We start from the raw sequence: 24,481 nt of genomic DNA, 5'->3' as shown, positions 1-24,481 counted from the left end.
TCTCTATTGGGAGAAGATTTGCACTTTTGACAACTGGACCCTTTGATGTCTCACTTCAGTCACTCCCCCATAGTGTCTTCTTATCTGCTCCTGTCTCTTCCTCTTCCTTTTCCTTTTCCTTTTCCTTTTCCTCTCCTCTCCTCTCCTCTCCTCTCCTCTCCTCTCCTCTCCTCTCCTCTCCTCTCCTCTCCTCTCCCTATCTGCCCTTTGCCTTACTTGGCCTCTTGTGTCCCGCTCGTGGTGGATTCATACATATGCTCACTTACACTCGAGTGGAATTCATGCTTCTTTTAAGTTTTTCAACTTCATCATTCTCACACCTTATCTCGTACCAGAGGGTGGCTTCTTCTTTCCACTTCAAAAGCACGTTCTGAAAGCTTTCCAATATTTCCTGCTTTGACTCCTGAAACCACTGCTCTCAGCGCAGTAGCTCCCTGCAGGCAGCAGCAGACTAATACTAACATTATTGTTGTTGTTATTGTATGATTTTGGAGTTGTTTATTGTGAGAGCTTTACATTCCGTCATTTAATCTCTCTAAAGACAGATCTTCCTTGATCATCTAAAATACCTGCTGAGATGCTTTATAATTCAATAAATGTTGAAATGTGTCTTTTAATTGTATTCATTCTTTCAGATGAATCACTATTAGCTGCCATAACATAAGATGTACTGTAGTCTGTAGATACAGAGAAAAACATTGAGATTTTGTTGCCACCAAAATGTACAATGAGTATGTTGATTCATAACACGTGTATGTATGTGTGTGTATATATATATAAAGGATATTTTGTGTCCCACAGTGTGTGCATATATAAGTAAGGCCTACTCCTGTGTAGCTTGTAGTTACACAAGGGTAACTGTGGTCTCATCAGATTAAGTCAACCCAAGGCTGAGGTTCATCCTCTGACCTTCCCCACTGTACAGCTGACATCACTGCTCTGTTTAAACCACACCGCATTTTACAGTTCAACAAAAGAGTAATCCAGTTTAGAGCATTTACGTGTTTCAGGTTTTTAGCAGTTCTTGTATAGAATAATGTAGGATGTGAATTTTACTATCCTTACACATCCTGAGGTTTTATGTGTTTGGGTTTTTACATCTTACTGTCATTTTGTCTCATGTTACAGGGTTTGAAAAGGAACCCTTCTCGTAAGTATTGGTCTTGTTGCACTTTAAGTCACGCTCACTCTTTTTTTAATGGGGAACTTTGAGAATGTGATACAACATGAATGTGTGTTAACTAATTTAATTTGTGGTTCCAGGTGAGGAGATTGCCAGACCGAGACGTGTCGTCCCCACCATACCCACAGTGGCCCCCACACCAGCTCCTGCACCACAACCCCCCAGGTAAGTACCTCATCTTCTTGGCAATGCTCAGGACTACCACCTGCCATTTAATGAGAAGGTGCTACATACTGTGAACCATCCTGTGTCACTATTCTCGTGTCATACTGTATACATAATATTATATATTTCACATTTATTTTTTTGAAGTCCTAAAAAGGGTGAGCACTTGTCCCACCACGCACTGTGTTTAAAGCATAGGACACTTTGTCATTGAAAGAAAAACTGTTGTGTTGTAGAGCAGACCCTACAGAAGAGAAGAAGGGACAGTTTCTGAGTAATATTCTTATTACTACTTTATATGTATGTTTTGTATGATAAACATACATATATTGTTCCTCTATCCCAACCTTTGCCATCTCACTGAAATTTACAGGAAATTTCAGACACAAATTGTGTTTTGTGGGCCACAGGACGCTTCAGTGACTCTGCAGAGCCGTCACTCTATCTACACAACAACATTGTGCTGTGAGAACTTAATCACAGGTTCCTCTCGCATGCAGCTTAAAAACAGTGCTTACAGTTGTTTTGATAGTTATTGCTCGAGAGATGAGTGATGTTATGTGGCTACTTGTGGTTTTTTTTTAGTGCTAGTTGTTATTGTGCTGTTATTGTTGTTGTTGTTGTTGTGTTTGTTCTATGAATTGGGTCAGTTTTGTGTCCAGTGCAGTTATGGTGTGTTCATCAGGAAAGTTCAGACCTCAGAGTGGGAGAGTACCCCTGCACGCCTGTTGAAGTCAGCTCAAGAGAAGTAGGCTTGACGTCACTTGACATGGCGGCCTTTGTTGTTAAAGTATCAACATACATGCTGTATGCAAACATAAGGTGAAAACAAGGTAAAGTAGCGAGACTCGGTCAGCCGAACATACCTAAGTTTAGTGTTAAATGTTAACTCCAAAAAACAGCAGTAGATCAAAATGTGTACAAAATAATATTGACCTCTTCAGCTGCGACTTGTCCCTGTGTTTATTTATATGGGCAGCCATGAGGTTGTTTGTGACTCTGACAGCAAAAAATAGAGCACATTACGGGCGACTATGATGCCTGTTTGTTGTCCTCGTGCGAACGCTCTCAATGGAAACTCTCCCGATTCCCAGCTGCCTGAATGCGCGATAAGTACAACAGTCAAGGTACAGATGCAGACAAGTCAGGTATGCATATTTTTCTCTCTGCAGCCAAGTGTGAACTGCTCTGCTTACATACAACGTGTTGTACTTGATGATGGTTGGTAACGTGAGTGGGAAGGAGGGAATAGCATCCAGCTGGACCAGCAGCGTTGATGAATCTAATGTAGACCAGACACGGAGAAATAAAAACACAAAACACTGCTCTCCTCGATTTTCCTGGAGAATAAAAACAAATGAATATTCCCTTCATTGGAACTAATATTACAGCAGAAAAAAAAAAATTAAAAAAGTCTCATCCATAAAGATATTTTTGTGAGCACAACAAGCATTTCCCGAACATCACAAGTGCTCGGCTCATACTAATATCGATCAAATGAAGAAGAGGAATGTGCACCTTCGTAGCAGATATTTAGTCCAAGAAATTACATATAGGCGATGGAGAAAGGAAGCTCCTTGACACAGTGTAACTTTGACATCCTGTCACAAGAAAAGGCAAACTTCATTCTACCCCAAAACTTAAACAAGAGTCCAATTATTGTCCAACCACTCCTGTCAGTCTCATGCATTAGTCACTCTTACATTAACTTTTTTTCAGGAGATGCACCCTCTGACTGTCCTCTTTCCTAAAACGACTTCACCCCTACTAACAACGTCTCCTTTTTTGTCCTTTGTCTGTCACAGCAGTCAACCAACACCCGTCACTGAAGACACCACAGCCTTATTTGGGCCTCCTTTGGAAACAGCCTTCGGAGAACAAAAAACTGAAGGTAACCCTCATTGTTTCGTTGTCAAATTATGTTAGCAGTATGATGAAAAAGGCTTTCGAAACACACTTATTGTCTCTCTAAGGCTTCTGGCATAGCCCTGCTTGGCTGTCAGAGCAGATACCCTCTCGCTCTCCCTCCTTCTCCCTCTTTCTTTCTCTTTTCCTTCCCCTCACCTGTTTCTCTAACACCATTGTTCTTCCCTCAGGCTCACTGTGCAGTTGTGGATTCACTCCCTCGGGCCTTTGCTAAGGTCAAAGTTGATATTGGCGCTCTGAGGCCAGGCTCATGTGCACAGGGTTGCTTGTTAATGTGCAGATTCTGCTGTCACCTGCTCACATCCAACCCTGTAGGATTTAGTGATGCAGGCAGTGGAAGAGCTCTGAGCTGTTATGCAAGTGCAATGTCAGGCATAACTAACATCAGCTGGACACAAATTCAGAAGAACAGCTCAGCATCTGACACTGGAAACTGGTTATATTTTACTTTCTTTTTTAGTTTGTCTTTATAGCAGCATGTGTAAATTCCTGAATAAAAAGTGTAGTGGTCTTCCTCATTTATATCAGGCTTGTTATCTGTATGGATTAGAAACTTTTTAGTATAATAAAGTCCAGTTCAACAGCACCACAAACTACAGCCTCTTAAAATTACCAATAAGTTGACTCATCACCTCTTTGAAACAGCTTTAAGAAAAAAAAAAAAAAAAAAAAAAAAAAAACATGTTAATGGTCCTGTATTTCACACTTTTCTGATATTTTGTGTTTTTTAAATACCAAAAACCATCTCAAAATAGTTTTACATCTCCTCTCTTAAGCTTCTCTCTGGAGCTCTACCCAGATCAGACTGTTTTGTGTTTGTGTCTTTAAGGTGCATTGATTGGCTGACTCTTTTCTCAGTTAGACATGCCCAGGCCAATCACAGTCTGTTGCTGAGCTAGTTTGCCAGCTCATCAACTTTCTTCCACATATAACGTTGGACAGTGGGCTGCGCTGAGGGGGGAGACATGACATGACTGTGATATTGTGACATCACAAACTTACAGTGGTCCAAGCAGCACAGTTGCTGAATACAGGCTGTGGACAGTATTTTTATGTTACCTAGACATGTTGTAATCCGAAAAGAAAGGGAAATCTGAATTTATACATTTGGGGGATCTTTAACCTTTGTGAAGTTAGGATTTCAAGCCTTTCCCTGGTTTCTGGAGGGCTTAGGTGCTGTGGTAGCAGTGGGGGGGGGGCAGTTATTTGACAAAAAAAACAACTATAAATTTTGATGTAATTCCAGACTATTATCATTTTAAAATGTCTTTAAAACTGCACTAACTGCTATAAAAATAACACCAAACACTGGTAAAACATATCTATAGTAGCGTAACTGCTGTAAAAACAACGCTTTGGTGCTGCACTGAAGTGTTGTAATTGTAGGAAAAACTCCCAAACCACTAGTGCTGAAGTTCACCTATTAAAGGGGCGCTAAAATTATGTCTACTGGTAAAATGCGTTTTTGCTGTTCTAGTGTATTGACACATCCTGACTGCAGTCTGTCACTAATGAAGGGAATCCGTTTTCTCTAATTACAGATTTTATTGGCATGCCGTTCTTTTTTTTTTTTTTTTTCCCTCATACACCTATTGCTTTTTTAATCCCCGAAGAATCTGAAACCTCAAAGTGTTTTTCCTGCTAACGCCCTTCACGTGGCCTTTTCTTTCCCCTCCTGAATTTAGCGTTTCTATCTGAGTCCGATGTGTGGGGGACTCCTCGGTCAGAACCTGAATCCTCTTTGACAAGATCCTTTCCCACAGGAAGTAAGTTTTATAACTCCCTGCCACACCTCCTCGCCTGCCTGGAATGACTGCACCGACCCATCAGTTCACCTCATGAACTCCCCTCGTCATCCGACTAACAAACAGACGTGATCAAACGATGCTCTTTCTAAACAGACAGTCATAACCTGTTTCATTTCATCAACAGTTTCACAACCACATGATCTAGTGTTGGTTGTCAATTATAATACGGGAGGAGGTTCAATACCTGGCTCTCATTCTGCACCAACCCCTCCTCCTCGCTGCCTGTTCCTTGCATTTGGCATGGTGACTGAATGTACCGTGTTGCATGGTTGATGGTTTGGGCTGATCCCTGCTGAAGTTGTTGTGGATGTATTTAGCAGGTGATGATTATTTTGCAGGTGATGATCACACCTGTCATTTATAGATACAAACTAAAATAAATCTTTGAATCCTCGTTGATTTTGGTTGCCTAAGTCATCATTGTATGCAGCCCACCATATGTTGCAGTGATGTGAAACAGTCACGATACAAATCTCAAAAGTTACCTAACGGGACTATTCATCATGGAGCTTGCAATGTCATTGCAGCTCCGCCTCCACTTCCACCCAAGAATGTTCCGACCACTCCCCCAACAACCAGCCCTCCCTCCGCAGACACCGCTGGTGAGAAGTCTCCTCCCACTAAATCACCTCAAAACAATTTTTTTTTTTTACAGCTGCTTATTTATCTCCAACTTTCTCTCTCCAACTTACTCTGTCAGTCTATTTGCCTCGTCTGTCAATGTTTTATCTCCCTGAGTAAACTTACTGTGCACCTCTGCAAACACAGCCTGTGATTGGTTGCTGGCTATCTCTGTTTCAGAGGTGTCAACAGAAGCAGATGGTTCATCCAAGAAGCCCTCCATAGCTGACTTGGACAACATTTTCGGCCCGGAGCAGGCTTCCTCCGCTGCCGAGGACACAAGTGACAGCTGGGTCTGCTTCAGCGAAGAATCTCACGACCAGCCGCCTCTACCAAAGGACCCCGCACCTCCGCTGCCCTCCTCCCCACCACCGCCAGAAGAGCCAGCACCTCCGTTACCAGCCTCCCCACCTCCGCTTGAATCTCACGCCCCACCCTTACCTACATCGCCACCTCTTCCAGAAGACCCTGCACCGCCTCTCCCTGCCTCCGCTCCCCCAAAAGAAGAGCCCGTTCCCCCTCTCCCAACCTCCCCACTTCCCTCAGAGGAACCTGCCACACCTCCTGTCCGTTCCGGACCTCCCACACCTGAAGACAAAACTCCTCTCACACTCGCCATCTCTCCACCACCTGCAACAAAGGCGCTCGCATCTCCTCCCGCCTCCTCCCCTCCTCCTCTTGCCGGACCTGCCAGTGTCCCACCAGCCCCCGCCCCCAAAGCAGGGACCCCTCCAGCGGTGACGCCTCCTACCGAGGAACCTTCAGCACGCTCCGCCCCGCCTTCCCTCGTCCTCACTGAAGAGGAGCAGCCCAAGAACACGGACGCCGGCCATCCCAAAGAGGATGGAGGCGAAACCGTCGCCTCGCCCAAAGATGCTAGCCAGGGGAGTCGGAGTACGCCTCCCCCACCCCCTCCTCCGACATACCGTGCAGTGGTTTCATCACCGGGTCCCACATCAGGGTCCGGTGGCACAAATAGCGGTGAGTGGTTCATGATATTAACCGCCGATGTAGAAGACAATTTGTTTTCTGTGAACTGAACACATTACTGAATCACCTCAGTATATTAACAGTTGTGTTCAATGAGTGATTGTCAAACTCGCAGCTGAAACCTTTTCACATAAATTAAATCATGAAAAACACAGATACAATTTCCTCTTCATTGTATCGATCAATAATATCAATAGCTTTCATACAAATACAGTCAGATATAGAGATTGTTTTGATTGTTAAGGAGGGATCGTAGTGTCAGCAGTGCAGCCTCTCCTAATTTTCTTTGAGGTGCTTTCTCCACCTTTCTTGTTAAACCGTGATTCTGCATTTTCTTTTCCTGGAAAAGGGGTCATGTTTTGGCCCGGATGGATGTACAGTAGCCATCTGCCCCACTATATGTTCTGTTTGCAGAGGATTCTGTTTTGAAGTTGCAGTGAAGGATCGGGCTTCACTTGGGTAGAAACTTAATTTTTATTGTAAATGTATTTTATCGTCTTTTTAGAGTCTTTTATAAGCGTTTTTCAACCAACCCTTTGGGAACAACCACTATGTTGATGGACTGAATCCTTCATGGCAACATTTCAGCTGTCCATTATGTGGGAGACATAATCTTGTTTTGGTTAAATGTAATGAACCATTGAATTGGTTTTAATATAAAAAATAAAATGTATCAAATTTACTCAAGTGTCCAATAAAATGTGTGAGTACAAGCTGAGCTTTCATTGAAACAATCCGATGTTTAATAGAAATATTTGTATCTGGTTGCAGTTTTTTCACAAGTAAAAGATACCTAGGAGAAGGCAATTCAAATCGGTGATTCTCTGGTCTGAGGGTTTTGAGGGGTGAAAGTAACAATGGTCCATTGAAGTGGAAAAAATGCTTTCAAGAAACAATGCTCTTATATGAGTGCGTACAGTACTCTAGTTCCTTGTATGAAACACTCATTTAAGTCTGTTTATGTGAAAGCAACCCCTTGGGATGTGGTTTTTAAAAAGCGAAAATATTTGTCAGAAGTATCAAAGTGTCTCGAGTGTTAATTCTGCATCTGCTCTGCTTTTGTAGTTTTTAAAACCGAACGACTGGTTTTAATTGATCTCCTGTGTGTTTCTGTTCTCTGCAGGTTCTTCCTCACCGGTACGACCCGCGACTCCTTCGTCAGTCAACCCCACCCCGCCTCCACCTCCACCTCGCCCTCCTTCACGACCCAAACTTCCTCCAGGGAAACCCACTGTAGGAGATGTGGTAAGATCTGATGTTTTTATGTCATCATTTCACTTTGTGTTCTGTCAGTATCCTGTCATTGCCGCATTAACTATTTTTCTAACTGGGGCTTTCAGTCATTGCTCAGCTGGCCTTTGACTCAGAATAACCATAAAGAGCCAAACACAACTTTATACTGAGGTCCTGGCAAAGCTTCTAATTTAAATACGTCGACCCAGAAACATACCCAGTGATTCCCATCTCCTCTTCAGAATCGCCCGTTCAGCCCACCAATCCACTCGGCCAGCCCTCCTCCCATTGCCCCGTTGGCGCGGGCCGAGAGCACCTCCTCCATCTCCTCCACCAACTCCATGAGTGCCGCCACCACCCCCACCGTCGCCAGGGAGCTCTCTGTGTCCGTGTCAGGTGTGTGAACCATCAGCCATGACTGAGCTGTGCAGCCTGTCATCTGATGGCTGTGCTCACAGAGAACTTAACTCTTCTTGTGTCATATTAAAAGTTTCTTATTTATTTTATGACCTGGCCCTGTCCTTTCCTTTTCCTTAGAGTTTGTGTGCCACGAGTCCTGCACTCATGTTTTTTATTTACTTCATTTTATAATTTTCTTGTCTTCATATTTTCTGGAAATTAAACAGTTTCTTATCGATGATGCTCGGGTAAATTATGGATATCCCCGATACAGTCAATGTTTTGTGGCATCTAATTAAAGCCAATGTAGCTACATTATCTCCATAGTTTTATAAATATGTAAACCATTCTGTAGCATCTTGATTTCTATTTATTTGAAATTAGAATGAATTACTTCCAAAGTTAAATTTGATGCAATGAGTAATTAAACTGCTCATAAATATTGTGTCTGGTTTAGGTTGACACACACAGAGACAAATTAATCTTCACACACACACACACACATGCGCGGTGTGAGTGGGAGGTGAGAATATGAAGCAGGGTGTTAATTTCGAGGCGCAAACATTCTCGGCAAACCTGCCTTTAATGAATTAGTGGCACAACAACAATTTATGCTCCTTGATTCTAACTTTAGAGTTGGTGCTGAAGGAGCCTGCAGTTCAGAGTTGTGAGTGGATAATAGCAAATCTCCGTAGACTGTAACACGGCTGAGTCATAGTAGATTTTAAAAACACACACACACACACACACACACACACACACACACACACACACACATACACTCTGGAGGCAGCTGCAGTTATGTAAAAGTAGAATTTAGTCCCTGATTTAAGACTGCTTCTTTAAACTGATTTCACTGCATGTAGACTATATAGCATGAAGAAATTATTATATAAGTGCAGAGATTTGTTTTCAGCCCATAATTCATACATGTTTTATTTCCTGTGGTTTGTTCACACACCAAAAAGCTTTAGGGCTTGACAGCAAGAATAAGGTCACAGAAACTGTTTTGCCTCCTTTCCAGTTCCACTGCTTTTCGATTTTGACCGTTTCATCACATTTTGTGTTGAAGATGTGTTTCTTTTTTCTTTTTTACGGTTTCATTTTATGTTTGTGGCAGTTCTTATTATTTTAGAATTACTTTTCCTCGGTTTGATTTGCGTTCTGTTTTGTTTTTTGGTTTGTTTATGTTCTATTGTGCTGTTTGTCTCTTTATTCGTCCTTTGGCTTGTCAGAAGACGATGCTTATGTAGACAAACTGCCCACCTTTGAGAGACACTTTGATTCATTTGCAGGTAGGGTAAAGTTCCCCTCAGAGAGAGGACGGGAGACGGGGGTTGTGTTGGGAGTGCTCCTTTTGTGTTTTGAATCTGTTTGATGCTCTTTACCCAGAGTGCACTTGACATAGAAGGGTAAAGGCCATCACTGAGTGTTTTTGTGCCTTTTCGATGAATGTCAGTCAGAGTGTAGGTATTCAAACAGTGAGAACAGGTCTTTTTTTCTCATATTCTCAGCCTCATTTTGACATTTCAGGCAAAACACATCTCAAATTATGAGATATAAAAAAATAAAAAAAGACCATTCATTGACCAGTGTCATTGTTAATACCTACTGAGTTCACTTGTCTACTTCAGGTTTTGCGCACAGGTGTAGGGACATACCACATTCATTTTTTTCTTTTCAAACAAGGCAGCATTTTTCAGTGAAATCATCATTTTTCTTCATTGATTTACCAGCTCATACCGTCCCACACATTTACATTTAATACATATGATAGCCTCTCTCTCTCTCTCTCTCTCTCTCGCTCTCTCTCCTATCTGCACATCTTTTCTCATTCGCTCCTTGTCTTTCTCACTCATTCTCTTCAATGTCACGAGTAAAATCTGCCCGAAAAAAATGAAAGCTGTGGTGGCACAAAAAGCTGCATCTATTGCATAACATGCCCAAAAAGTTCAGAAACTGTGTTCCCCTTGCCCATCTGCCTGCTCGTGAGACTTTTCTCTCTGTTTTATGACTGTGCACCAGTGACTGTCTGGCCATGTCACCATGACAACCTCCCGTCTCTTCTCTTGTCGACACGTATTGTGTGTGCAGAGTGCAGTGCAGTCACTCCCAGATACCTTTACTCTCGGTTTGTACCGCTAGAGTGTATTTGAGTGTTTGTGTGCTGTGTGTTCAATGAGCATGTCTGAAGAGCTCCTTAACTGTGGGCCCTGGAGAATCCATATTATGTGTGTGCGTCTCTCTCACACACAAACACGCACTCAAACACACACTGTCACGCATACTGTCAGATCACAGCCACTGCTTAGAGTCGTTTGAAGTCTGGCATGAGAATTAGGCCGAATTCGACAGGCAGCAGCTGTTTGGTATTCATGCCGTCCTCTCTCTCTGCAACTGGAGTGTGTGACGCAGCCTCAAGTTCAACCAGTCTCCTCTGATTGGCTGTGAAGCATCAGTCTACCCCCCCACACTTGACCCGCTGAAACTCGCCTTTCACACCTGTCACTCGCGCACTCTCCAGCCGTAGAGATACACAGCTCCAGACCCCGCCCTCCCGATCTGAACACCTGCCCTTTTGTTCCCTTCACGAAGCACCGCGCTGCTCTCATCGTTCTATCACCCAGCACTCTGCTGCTCTAGTGACTCACTCAACAACATACCTTCACTCATGGGACCCCACACAATACGATAATGGGCCTATCCTGCTCTGCCAGGACGACTGCCACATACTGCCATCAGTTAAATGTACACATACGAGTCATATTGTTGTTACACATCGTATTGTAGAAGTTATTTCATGAAAAGCATCATCAAAATATTCATTCAGTCATGAAGCTGCGTCCTACTTCAGGAGCCAAAAAGGTCAGGTTCATTTGAAAAGCTTCTCTAAATAAATTTAAGACATTATTTTATTTTGAAGGAAGCAACGGATGTAACTTGAGTGGTCTGCAGTATCTTACAAGACGCTGGTTACGCACATTTTTGCCTCAAATGAAATGAACTTCTTGATGTGAACCCTCAACACACCTATACATCTGCTGATGTAAAAGCAGATGCCAACTGTTTATTGAGCTCTCGTTTAAAGGACACTGTTCAGAGATAAAATTGTTACAGAAGATTATCAGGATTTTCTGAAGCCAGCGTTAGTTTCTGTGGGTTTAGACTCTCTCAAGTCTTTGAAAGATCCATTCAGTGCTCCATGTCCTTCCAAAGCACACAACCCCTGAAATGTGGGACGCAGCACCCCTCAGTGCACCTCGGTCCCTCCTTCCCTCCGCTCTCTTCTGGTCTCGTGGTTGCCCTCTGCAGGATGACTTCATACATAGCAGTCGGCCTCCATCTGTTTCGTAATTGGAGGTCAGTGGAGGCCTGGAAAAAAATTGCGAGCGCAGTAAGACATAGAGGGAAAAGCATGAGCCGGATTCATGCAACGTGAATGCTGCAGCATCACTGGAGCAATCAGCTTGTTTCTTATTTGGCTGCTGCCTCTGAAACTGGCCCCAAACTGTCTCTTCAATAGCCCACCCCAACCTCAGCCTCAGCCTCAGCCTCAGCGTCCCCTCTCATTTATCGCACATCTTGCGTATTGAGTCATACCGATGCCGACATCCAGCAGCACAGACCTGGCCCTCAATCCCGCCTTACCTCACGCACTCATCCACAAAGATAAAAAAAAAAAAAAAAAAAAAAAAACTACATCCCATGTCACCCATCATGTCACATGTTCTGTTCTGTTCTGTCCTGCCGGCGTCCCGGCCCTCTCTGTCCCTCTTCGTCCCCGGCCTCCACCTCCACGTTCCACCTCACTGTGACGTGATAGACCTGCCATGTGAGACTCACGCTACTGTCCTTCTCTCCCCTTCTCACCCACTCCCCTTCCCTCTCCATCCCTCTACCTCCTCCCTCCTCCTACCTCATCCTTCTCTCCCGAATCCCCCCCCCCCTCCTCCTCCTCCCACCCTCCCTCGACCCCACACAGAGAATGACCAGCCATCCCTTGTATGGTTTGACAGAGGGAAGTTTTATTTAACCTTTGAAGGTAAGTTGTCTCTGCACCAGGGTAGCGTCCACACACACGCTCTCGAGGCTCATTTTGTGCAAGCTTCCCCCCCCCTACCCTCCACCCCTTCCTCTGCCCCTTCCTCCATCTCCTCTCCTCCTCTTTCGCAGTCCCTCCATCACCCACGCCACGCTAACTCCTGTCTTAGCCCCTTCATGTGCAGTCAAATATGCAGAGTAACATCCTCCTTCTAACTTCTTCTCCTGACATGGTTCATTCTCATTTTGTGTGCGTTGACTGCCTCTCATTCCCTCGGGAGTCGTCACTCTTTGTGTACTTTACTACTCACTTTGTCGTCACTCTCTCTTTTTTTCTTCTGTTGTTTTTTTGGGTTTTTTTTGGGGGGGGGGTTGATCTTCGGCCTCTGATCTTCTTTGGTCTTGTCGGAATAATTCAGCTTCAGCATGTCTGGAATAAGCATGCACCTCTCTCTCTCTTTATGTCTTCCTCTGTCTTTCCTCTTTCATCAAGCTGTTCATAACCAGTTAAAAACAAATCTCAGTGTGTAACGTACAAGATACAAATTTATAGATATAAGGGAGATATTTAAAGCAATTGTGTTCAGTACTTCTACATTTTCACAGTCAAAGAGCAGAGAGAAATGGGTATCCTCTACAAACATGTTTTCATGCCGCCTTACTAACACCAGTATTTGTTCTCATTTCTAATAGCTGTTAAGATTCATTCCATTTTAACACTCTGATAAGCACAAGTTTTGTTCCTCATTCAATCCAAACACTGACTGATATGAAGACTGTAGAGTCCTGGTTTGGGAGTTGGAACATATAGCTATTCTTAATCTATTGATCTGTATTGGCACTTTTACTGTGTCAAAGTTTGTATACATGGAAGTCAAATTTAGTCTGTAACAGATTTGAAGTCTGATTTTAATGCATCTCTGACTTTGACTATAGCAGCCAAAAAAAGTTAGCCAATTGAGCCCCTGTGCCCTCCTCGGTCTGGTTTAAAGTGTGTTTGTGTGACTGTGTGTGTGGGTTCGTTACCTCTAGGCTGCTCCCGAGGGCCCAGTCCTCTCACCATGGGGGCTCAGGACACACTTCCTGTGGCCGCCGCGTTCACGGAGACAGTCAACGCCTTCTTTAAAGGAGCCGACCCCAGCAAGTAGGTCATTCACACACTTGCACACATTGTGTCGTCACTTATTACGGGAGAGTTCCCCGTCTTTTGTTTGTGGCACATGTGGAAAAGAGTTTGATTCTCCAGTTTATACAGTAGTACTTAAAGGATAGAGATGGTGACGGCTTACTAAATTCTCCTCAGTTCAGCATGGAGAGACTTCATAAAATGTTGATAGCACATTATAATTTAGATGTAAGGAGATATAAGGATATGTGTGTTTATGAATGTCTTTGTCAGCATCTGTAACAACTGTATAAACAGTAACAAAAGATTGATTTTAGACTATGATATCATATGTAGTGGTCTGATGACACACATAAATAACTGCTTACAGTGTCATAAAACACTTATTGTTTATACACGCGTAAAAGAAAATCTGTTTAAAGTTTCCTTCATGACATGGGGATAAAAAAAATTTAACTCAAGGGCCACTTACTAAATTTCTTCCGGAGCTCATTGCCTTCAGCAACAAGTAGACTTTGCTCAGTTTCCATGGAGACTAGTGCGTTTACAAGTAGAGAAATGCGTTCTTAATAAATAGCATGAGTAAATATCTAATGTTTGCATCGCATATGACTAGAGATCATCATAATATTGCCAAAAAGTCAATATCTGTTTGTACATTAGTTACAGTAGCTTCACAGAAGTTACACTGTTGTGGTTGACACATCCATTAATATACACTTCAAAGTCTCTGCTTCCAGCTCTATGATCATGTGTTATAATGCGTTATGCCAAATATCAGGGTTAAAGTGAAGTGTTAGCTCTCTGCATAAACAAATAACAAAACTATATGTTTGCAATGTGTGGATGATTCTTAGAATGAATATGCCCTGTAGAATTTGTGACTGAAGTTTCCACCTCTGCAGAGTAGCTTCATGTCCGGCAGACCTCACTGAGCATGCTCAGTTTTTCGGTTTGCACTGCTTTGATGAAAGTTTAAATTATTGATTTTGCATGTTTCTGATAATGCAAGTGCTTTAATGTTGTAATAATGATTGCACCGTGGTTTACGACGCTTTTAAGGCGATAATCCAGACGGTAAGAGAAACAAATTGAGACTGCAGCGCTTTACATTTATTTTGAAAGGAAACTGAAAGCAAAAGACAAAATATGTACAGGTATGTACTGCACGTCTCTCTCCGGTCTGTCATGTAACACTCTCCTCCTCTTCCTCTCAGGTGTGTTGTGAAGATCATAGGTGAGATGGTTTTGTCGTTTCCGGCGGGAATCACACGGCACTTTGCCAATAACCCGTCCCCCGCCGTGCTAACCTTCAGCATAACCAACTACAGCCGACTGGAGCATGTGCTGCCTAACCCCCAGCTCCTCTGCTGGTAATGACATCACTGTGACCTCACCACCTCAGTCAGAATGATAAATGCACACTTTTCACTGGAGGTAGTGTCTCAGTGAAGAATTACACCATAACATTTACAGCATCACCTCACACGCGTATAACTTCCAGATTCCCATAAAGGTTTAACATTATCACGTTATGAGTGTGATCATTTAACTGAACATAATTAAAGTAAAAGTATATATATATGTACATATATATATATATTGTTAAAAATTGTTTTTTTAAAGCATGCTACATATAACAAATCATATGTTCAAAATGACTTAACAGAAAGATCTTAAATCACTTTCTTGCTATCTAAGACTTTTTATTTGGCTCTGATAGTTTCCAGTTCATTGTTTATTATTCATAACTTTCCAGCATCATAATAGTACAGTAATTGTTTCCACACAAGTTCTGCTTATTTCAATTATGAACTGTAACAGTGACAGAGCAAACTTTATTTATATATCACACAGCAAAGGTGTGTTAAATCTGTCAAAAACAACATGAAAATATATTATTGACTTGATGACAAAAGGAAAGAAATTAAAAGGTTCAATAATTGTAAAAACAAAATGGCAAGAAATGCGTAAAAAGTTCTTTATTTGATGTAACTTCTTTGAAGTAAAAACAAGATGATATGCATATTTCTGTTTGCAATATGTATGTAAACTGGTAAAATGATTTAGCTCAAAACCTGTAATCCCACATGGTTTGTTCATGTTATTATGCAGAGACCACTGAGGATGAGTAAACTTGAGTGAGATCCTTTCAGACAATAACACTGACTGAATATAAAGTCATCATGAGGTCATCTGAGTTTTCAGACAAACTACCTTGAACAGAGGTCAGCTTTTATAGTTTATTATCCGTTTCTGAGTCATCTGGCACTTTAAAACTGCAAAACTGTAAAATACTTGATAAACCACTTTTTGTGAAAAACAAAATATGAAATACTAAAAAGAAATGACTGCATTATGGCACTAAAGCATCATACTGCTGTTAAATCAGTGTGAAGCCTGACCTCTTGTGGATCACTGTTAAAATGAAAATGCTGCTCAAAGCCTGTGAAACTCAAACCTGCAAATTCCCAAAGTATGAACAGATAATTTTGTTTTTCTGGGAAACAGTCTTTTTACACTGACTTGCTGCTGAGAACTAAATTCTGCTTTCACACACTGTGAGCTAGCAGATTCACCAGGTTAGAGAGTCACCACAATCATGTGAAATGTCTGTATTTTGATCGTGCTTGTCTAACTTGTCTACATGTCTCAAACCAGCGACACCACCACACAAACCAAGGCCGACTCGAAGGACTTCTGGGTGAACATGCCAAACCTGATATCCCATTTAAAGAAGGTGGCGGAGCAGAAGCCACAAGCGACATACTACAATGTGGACATGCTCAAGTATCAGGTAAGCACGGCTACTGGTAATAGTTACAACCCACTTTAAATTTCAGTAAAATACAACTGTTAACTAATCCACTGATCATGTTATGTCGGTGGTGTTTAAGTGTGCTTTAATGAAAATAGGTTGAAATGAAACGATAAATGACGTGCAGTATTCTCCGGTCGTTTCTGTGGGCAGGTCTCGGCGCAGGGCCTCCAGTCGATTCCTCTGAACCTGGCGGTGAGCTGGAGGTGTGAGCCCACCAGCACCGACCTGAGGATAGACTACAAATACAACGGAGAGGCCATGTCGACATCGATGGCCCTCAACAACGTCCAGTTCCTCGTCCCCGTCGACGGAGGCGTTTCCAAACTGCAGGCTGTTTTACCTCCAGCTGCCTGGTACAGTTTACAACATTTCTAGACGTGTTCTTACGTTTATAAGAAGCTAAAGAAAGTGGTTGGATGTGTTTACTGCACTTAATGTGGCTTGTTTTTAGGGAAAGAAGGAACACATTTGCTTAATATTGGCTTATATCAGCATCATGACCATCAAGCACAGACTTTTGCTATATTTAAAAGACGAAAGAGAAAGCTTGAGACCAAATTTGTGAGTTGTGTTATTTCCGTTTTGAAAGTAGGACTTAATAACTGGTAAACATGGTGAGCAACAGCATCTTTGGGCAGCTCGTGGTGGTCTTCATTACTTGTTTTTCCCGTTTTCTTTAATCCTGACAGGAACGCAGAGCAGCAAAGAATCCTCTGGAAGATTCCTGACATCTCACAGAAATCTGAAAATGGAGGTACTGAAGTTTGATATTAATTTTGAAAATGTAAATGTGGGGAAGGCTTGTGGCTTTAGATGACAGTCCAGCTTTCAGTTTTATATTTATAACCCAATTAAAAGACAGCTTTAGGGCCCAAAATTTAATTTTGTGGGTCGCTAAACCAATTTAAAGCCCCTTTATTATTCTATAATTTCCATCTGTCAAAAAGTTCCAAAAGTTGACAGTTGTGAGAAATGTGGTGAAATCCTGGTTTGAAAGAAGACAATTTTGCACATCTGCAGTTTCAAAACATAAGATTAGTGCACATGGATGACACAAAATGACACGCCTCTCCTTTTTTCTATTAATTTTGTAGCGCTGCAATTTTCCACGTGTTGGTCGCACCCTTAACATGTCTCTAATCGATATTGAGAGACAAAAGACAGATTTTATTCGAGCTATCTCGCACGGTGTGACATGCAATTAACTTACACGATCACCCTCGTCGCTTAATGCATCTTTAGCAGAGTCACTAAGATCATCAGCTCAAACTAAAACATACCGACTCTGTTTTAAGAGACAGACACGCGAGTTCAAAACTATCAGAATCGTCCGGAGCCCTGCTAAAAGGTTTATGAACACGACTGCTGTTGTTATTGTCATAACAAACTGCACACAAACTGAAAATAGGACAACCACAGAGAAGAACCAGAGGGTGGAGAAAGACTGAGAGATGAAAAGAAAGGTACTCACAGCAGCTGAGCCAGCTGGAGTCGAAAGGTTTAGTGCTTGGTGCCCCTTCGGGAACAGATGGGGCTCTCAGTGGTTTGCAGCTCCCCCTTCTGTCTGACAGCGGTGTTGCAATTACCTCAGTGAACCTCGTGATCGCTACAGGGAAGTCTCACTGCACTTCGGAAGTGTGCAGCATGTTCCCAGATCTTCTCCTAATCTCTTAGAATAAAATAAATGAACATCCACTTCAGCATCTGCAGTGGAATATTTGCAAATATTGTGAAGTGATTAAGAATAGAATAAAAGAATTTGTTTCGCATAAAAGAAGACAGAAAGCCTCCAGGACTCACCTGATGTCGGGGACAAGGACACTAAACTAGGTTATGAATTCACTTTAAGATAAAACAGACTCTCTAAATAGTTTAAAGCTACTTCTTTTTTTTTTTTTGCATGGATGTCTTTAAATGTTACTCTCTGATGTACTCTTCACAAAAACAGACCTGTGATGAATCTCATACAGTGGTCCTACTTTAAATCTACACCCAGCAAACATTTTGACATTTGTTCCCGCTCTCAGCGGCCGTGTTAATATTGCGTCTTCTTGAGTTAACTCAAGATGCTACCTGCATTTTTCACTTTGTTAAATCTTGTTTGCTGACGATTCCTGTTGAAGTTTCTGAAGGTGTTTTTAAATAAATGTTTTTTTATTTGGCCTCATGCTCGAGTCTTTCTAAATTCTCTCCGTTCCCTCAGGTGTGGGATCGTTGTTAGCGCGCTTCCAGCTAACAGAAGGTCCCAGTAAACCGGCTCCACTGGCGGTGCAGTTCACCAGTGAGGGCAGCACCCTGTCGGGGTGCGACATCGAACTGGCCGGGCCGGGGTACCGCTTCTCTCTCATCAAGAAGAGGTTCGCCGCAGGTCAGTTCAGTTTCTCAACATTTTCATAGGGATTTTCCAATAATCACAAATGCCACATCAAACTCCTCTAAATCTTGTGATGCTTTAAATTGTTTGATTTTCAAATATGCACTTAAAGTATGTGTGATTATAAACACATAAAAAAAATCATGATCCATCTTAGATTAATGAAAAATATTAATAGTGATAAAGGAATATTATTTGTATGTTTTTTTATGTATTTATTTGTTCTGATATTTATGCCTAAAATCTGTGCAGTTTGTGTGTCAAAGTGTAGAGCAGACAACACAATCAGATAAAGTTGCAGTATTATTGACACAGTAATGTCATTTAAATGTGACAGAATATGTTATTACTGCCTTATCTTTGACTGATGTTCAAAACTGTTTTTTTTATGAATAATAACAAGACATTACATTATTTCTTTTCATCAGAAAAATGTGCAGAGGAGTTTGCAGTATTTTGACAGCCTGAGTGTAGTGCCTGGAGGTATGACCTCCACCAGTCAGAGGGGAACACTGTGTGTAGCCTGACAGGTGAAGGTGAAGTGAAATGACTTGAAAGCCAACGAGAGGAACATATCAGAATTTTTCTCCTCTGGATTTTTGCAGTTGGACAGTAAGAAGATTCTTTTAAGAGAGATTTTAGAGACCAAATAAAACTAGAACTTTAAAATTGAGCGGGATCTCATTTAGAAATTACACCTTTACGACTACAATATGAAATGACCCAGTCCTTCACTAATAAACTAAAGTTATTGCAGATTAATATTAAAATAAAAACCAATAATGCATTACATTTCATTCGTTCCTTGCAAATCATATTACTGCATTACATTGATTAAATAATGTATGCATTCGTTACATTATTATGTAACCATGCAGGTTGTACTTTACATCTTGGAAGTTTACATTAGATTTATAAATGACTATGTGAGTATTTAATTGGTGTCTTTCAGGAAAATACCTGGCTGACAACTGACCCACGCTACTGAGATCAGCACTTGAACAAAACGACTGCAGTGGACTGAGGTTGACGCCGAGGACAGAGGACAGACGGACACCAGACAGACTCTCCATTCACCCTCTCTGAACCCACCACGACAGGTCCGCAGCCTACCCAGCAGTATTGTATAACTTGCATCTGGCATCGTGGAACTGTTTTAGGTCATGTAATTCTCGTATTTGTATTCATTTCATTGACATCTGTATTTGCTGCAGTTAGACACCTGGGTTCTCCCCTCCTCCTGTAAAGTCTGTGCCTCTGTCTCCATCCTCCTCTGGTCAATGTGTGGTGGTGTTTTTAACAGTTTCACTGCAGCTGCCTGACCGAAGACGTGGACGGAAAGTGTATCGGACAGAATTTGGACTCTGGACGACGTTTTGTTTGTTGTCCTCGGTCCAGAAGATTTGGGCCGTTCGTTAAAAAATATCCTTTAAGATCTTAGTGGTCACACATGCACCTCAACCTCTGACACATCCAAAGTTAGACTAGTTGAAGCAGGGCCCAGGACAGTTCGTAGTAAGCGAATACACCTCCCATTACCACATAATAAATCACAGATCTAATAAGTAGTCCTTCTGTCGGGGTCCGGGCTCGGAGCCCGAGACCGCTGTGCTCACCGTTTTGCACTGACGGCGTCCGTCTGCGTGGCACGTAGCTGCTTTACCTGACACACAAGCCGTCGTCACAAACCGGTAAATGAAAGTTGGTGGTTTTTTGTTTTTTTTTATTCGTTCTTGATGAAACACAGAATAAAGTAGCTACATAAAAGTAGATTTTCAGCCGTCGTCTACTGGTACTACAGGGTCACATGACTTTGGATTGCATCGTTTGTATTGACGTGAATTCACCGATCAGCCAATTTATCACTGAACTACACACAAACACACACAAGGAGAGGTTTTGTTTTTTTTAGCATGTTAGGCAGCTGCAATGACGAGTCAGTTCACTGGTTGCAAAATAAGAAACTTGTGTTTTTCCGTCAGAACAAAAGAAGTGTAAAAAGTGTCATTTTAAATCAATAATGTGTATCTTAAAGGGCGTTTGGTGTTTTCCTCGTATTGTCGGATAGCCTCTCTGTTGTTCCCAGGACAGCAGTGTTAGACTCCAGAGTACATGACAGCATTCTATTTTTATTTATTGATGACAATGATTTGTTGTATAAAACACGTGATTCTGTATATGAATAGAATTTGAATGGTATCACAACTCAGAACCCATAAAGGTATAAATATTTGAATTCTCTTTTTTTTTTTTTTTTGTTATCTGTGTAGTTGGGTAACCTGTGTACAGTATAAGGTATAATTTTTGAATTTATTTCAGATATAATTTTTTAACTCAAGTGCAACAGAAGAATTGAGCTATATATGGGTATGGGGAGGGGTAATTTAAAGAAAAAGATAAATATCTTCCTGGATGCTGTGTTATGCTTCGTGAAAGCAGTGTTAATGTAGAGCTAGCTATACCATGGGCAAAGTCCACACTTCAAAGAATCCGTTTGACACTTTGGAAGAAGCACCGGATGTCGTTATCGATATCTCGTCTTATATCTGCTGAGTCAGCTTAGCGTAATGACTGGGAACATCTAGCCCGGCTGCGTCCGACTGAGAAATATTCCAGCACTTCTAAAGCTCCCAGATTACCACGTTCTGCCTTGTTTGTTTGTTCTCTAGGATAAACTAGGTGTGTCAGGTATCACGTTAAGGCGGTTAACAGGCGACAAGCAGCGTCGCTCCACAGATGCCTAATGTCGTTCAATCCAATATTTTTTTTTTTTTATCCAGACTAAAATAGCTTCGCGGCTGTTCGATTGGTTACCATTAGATATAAACGTTCGTGCCTCTGGCGGGGTGAAACGCAGCCACTTTTGGTGAATTTTTCTGCAGCGCCACCCACGGGTCAAAATTTGTATCTGCTCGCCGCTTTTGTTGACCAAATATCCGTTAAAAACTCAGTACATTCTCATCAACCTCAGCTATACTTTGTGTTTTGTGCAAATTGGATCACGCTAACACGCTTGACAAAACGGATAACAAAGTAATGGCGTTGTACCCGCTGACGATCAGCAGGTTATTATTGCCATTAAGAGCATGTTAGCACGCTGATGTCAGCATTTAGCTCAAAGCATCGCCGTGCCCACGTACGGCCTCGAAGAGGCGCTGGCGGCTGAAAGCATGTTTTCTTTTGGACAGAACAAAGGTTCGCCGTTTCCCTCCCAGTCCAGTCTTTACACTAAGCTAAGCTAAACCGGCTGCTGGCTTTCTAACATTCAGACATAAGATTGATTCTTTGACGAAAACTGAAGGCGTGCGCCCCCAAAATGTCAAACTTTTCCTTTGAATGAGACAACGACAACGAAAACGATCAGTTTTTCTCGATGGCAGTGCTAAAGTTTGGTGACCGTGGTACCGTTACTGGATCAGGAGTCGTCTACTGGGACCACCTCGTTTCTTTAATTCAAACCTCATTGTGATAAAAAAAAAAAAAACAGAAAGAAAACGTTTCATCCAACTCTCTCGGTTCCTTCACCGACCTTCAGTTCCTCCTCAGCTTTGACGGCGGGTCACCAGTTAACCATCTTACCTGTTTCTTACCTGTTTCCATTCACTTCACCGGTACCTAAACTCGATTATATCATGAGCACACCCCTGATCATCCAGCCAGCGTTTGAATCCATGGCTTTATTTTTGCCTAATCGTAATGGTCTCTGTGAGATGACATGATTTGAAAGCGGTTGTGGAGCAAGGTTAAGTTGACCAAAATGCTTTTTTTTTTTTCTTTTTTTTTTTTGTATTTTATGTGTGTGTACCCCAGACAGTCAGTCCTCTGATAAGGAGAATAAGCTGAATATTTTTAAAATGGATAAAAATTAAAAAATATTATATTGTTTAATGTGAAAAAAAAAAAAAAAAAAAAAAACACTGTGCTGATGATGTTGAACTTCCTGAATGCTCTGACACTCAACATGAAGAACAAAACGTGTGTGTGAAGTGTAGCCGAAATATCTCTGTACTGTACCGTATGTCGGCGTTCTGCTAAATGTAACCAATCATAGTCCTTTCAGAGCTGTTGTACAAGCATATTAGGCTGAAGTTAGGACTAAAAGACAGTTAATCTCACATCAGTACTCCTTTTCAGCGATGTAGTACTTTTTGATCGGACATAGTTTTTGAATATATGTAATTATTTCAGATCTGAGCTGTGCAGGTAAAATGAAACCGATTTTGTATTCTTCGTGTGCAAACACAGTCTGAGCAAACTATGTTGTTGAGTTTTATTGAAGTGCAGGCGATGATGGATGATTGGTGCCATTTAGCTCCTGATAACACAATTCGTACGGTGACATTTTCTCTCGGTCATCTCCGTCTTTCATCTCGTTGACTGGATGACTCAACGTGTCTGAGAGGACGTTGTTACCTTGAAGCTATCAGTGCAACACTCACTACAGCATTATCTACAGAGGCCCACCCTGCACATCCTCTCTCCTCCCCCCCCCCCCCCCCCCCCCCCCCCTCCTCATCATGCTTCTGTTTTAGATTAAAACTTCACTGCAGGCTACATGTCTTATCAGCTTAAAAGGCAACACAAAACTCTTTCAGTCTGTTAGTTGCTAGAATATTCTTTGCATCTTTCAATAAAAAAAAATTTAAAAAATGGAACAAACCTTGTATTTTCCAGATCCTCATCTCTGTGGTGAATTTGTCCTGCAGTAAGTCATTATTGCATGCAGAGCATGCAGTAAACGGTGGGGCATCCGTAATGATAGGTAGTACTGAAATGACGTGTTGTGCTGAGTGTCAGTCACCTTGTATTAATGTTGAGAAGAGAGCAGGGAGTGTGTTTATGTGTGCTATAAGCCAGAATGCTTTTTGGTTCTGTACCGTTAACCTCAAACACATGTGCAAGCTGTTTGTACAGTACATAACAACGCTAAGATGAACTGAGAAACTTAGTTTGCTTCTTTCCAAAACCAATAAAAGTTATAACTGGATGCCCGTGTTTGCAGTTTTCTTTATATTAATGTAGGTGTGTGATTGTACGATAGTGCTACCGTAGTCCTTCTTTCAACCCTGCTGCAGGCCGGTGTAATACACCCGCCCGGCCACGAGAGAGCAGTGGGTCTTCGTGAATGTTTGCGTTCCCGCAGCATGAAAAGAACATGCATGTTACATGAGATGGACGGGTCGTGTGACAAAGGTCATTTGACTAAATGCCAAGGCAGTGAAATCCTTGGAAATATGGAAATATTGCCCGAACCACGTTTTGTTTTTCAGGTCACCACGAGGCAAACATGCGAGTTTGACAAACTACCCTGTATCCTCCCTAGAGTAGGTAAACGATTTCCCTATTTCAGTAAAGCATCTTACAAAAATTGGCACAAAAGAATCACTTTTGATGTTCCCAGTTGATGCTCCACAGCAGTTTTGGAGATCCTCCGACTGTTGGATGAATTCCCATAAATGTTTGCGCGGACGTTCATGCCTCCGTTAACCTTTTTCTCTTGTGCCACCGTCCAGTTTTGACCCAGCTTCGGCCATAGTTTGTGTGCTCGCTTTTAACATGGTAAACACCAACGGCATTATCATTTACAGCATGTTAACATGCTGCCGTTAGCATTCGCTCAAAGCACCTGGAGTCTCACTGTACTGGAACAGCTGCAGAGTGAAAGTTGTGTTTTATTCTTGGGAGGCATTTTACGCTTTAATCGGGACAGCTGGCAGTCAGGAGAAGAGTTGTGACCCCTTAATACCACACAGTATCTCCGTGTGATCTAATGTCACTGTGTGCATGTGAGTGA

General features: G+C 42.0%; 1 protein-coding gene across 1 annotated transcript in view; it reads left to right on the top strand.

The window, feature by feature from the left end:
- Window positions 1-23,674, top strand: part of sgip1a (SH3GL interacting endocytic adaptor 1a) — a 64,342-nt gene extending 40,668 nt beyond the window's left edge. The window contains exons 10-25 of the mRNA XM_069153186.1: window positions 1,129-1,150; window positions 1,264-1,348; window positions 3,154-3,239; window positions 4,960-5,040; window positions 5,610-5,684; window positions 5,884-6,684; window positions 7,817-7,938; window positions 8,169-8,322; window positions 12,308-12,367; window positions 13,399-13,510; window positions 14,710-14,865; window positions 16,154-16,289; window positions 16,464-16,666; window positions 17,003-17,067; window positions 18,517-18,681; window positions 19,640-23,674. Of these exons, the coding sequence (XP_069009287.1) occupies window positions 1,129-1,150; window positions 1,264-1,348; window positions 3,154-3,239; window positions 4,960-5,040; window positions 5,610-5,684; window positions 5,884-6,684; window positions 7,817-7,938; window positions 8,169-8,322; window positions 12,308-12,367; window positions 13,399-13,510; window positions 14,710-14,865; window positions 16,154-16,289; window positions 16,464-16,666; window positions 17,003-17,067; window positions 18,517-18,681; window positions 19,640-19,662 (2,346 nt within the window). The 3' untranslated portion in view covers window positions 19,663-23,674. The remainder of the gene's footprint in view (window positions 1-1,128; window positions 1,151-1,263; window positions 1,349-3,153; window positions 3,240-4,959; window positions 5,041-5,609; window positions 5,685-5,883; window positions 6,685-7,816; window positions 7,939-8,168; window positions 8,323-12,307; window positions 12,368-13,398; window positions 13,511-14,709; window positions 14,866-16,153; window positions 16,290-16,463; window positions 16,667-17,002; window positions 17,068-18,516; window positions 18,682-19,639) is intronic.
- Window positions 23,675-24,481: the final 807 nt, after the last annotated feature.

This window comes from Embiotoca jacksoni, unplaced genomic scaffold (assembly GCF_022577435.1).
Source record: "Embiotoca jacksoni isolate LCO1_2020_lvr unplaced genomic scaffold, fEmbJac1.0.p SCAF_19, whole genome shotgun sequence".
In the NCBI taxonomy this organism is placed as follows: Eukaryota; Metazoa; Chordata; class Actinopteri; family Embiotocidae; genus Embiotoca; species Embiotoca jacksoni.
The sequence above is the reverse complement of the archived record's forward strand: the minus strand, read 5'-3'. Positions and strand labels throughout refer to the sequence as shown.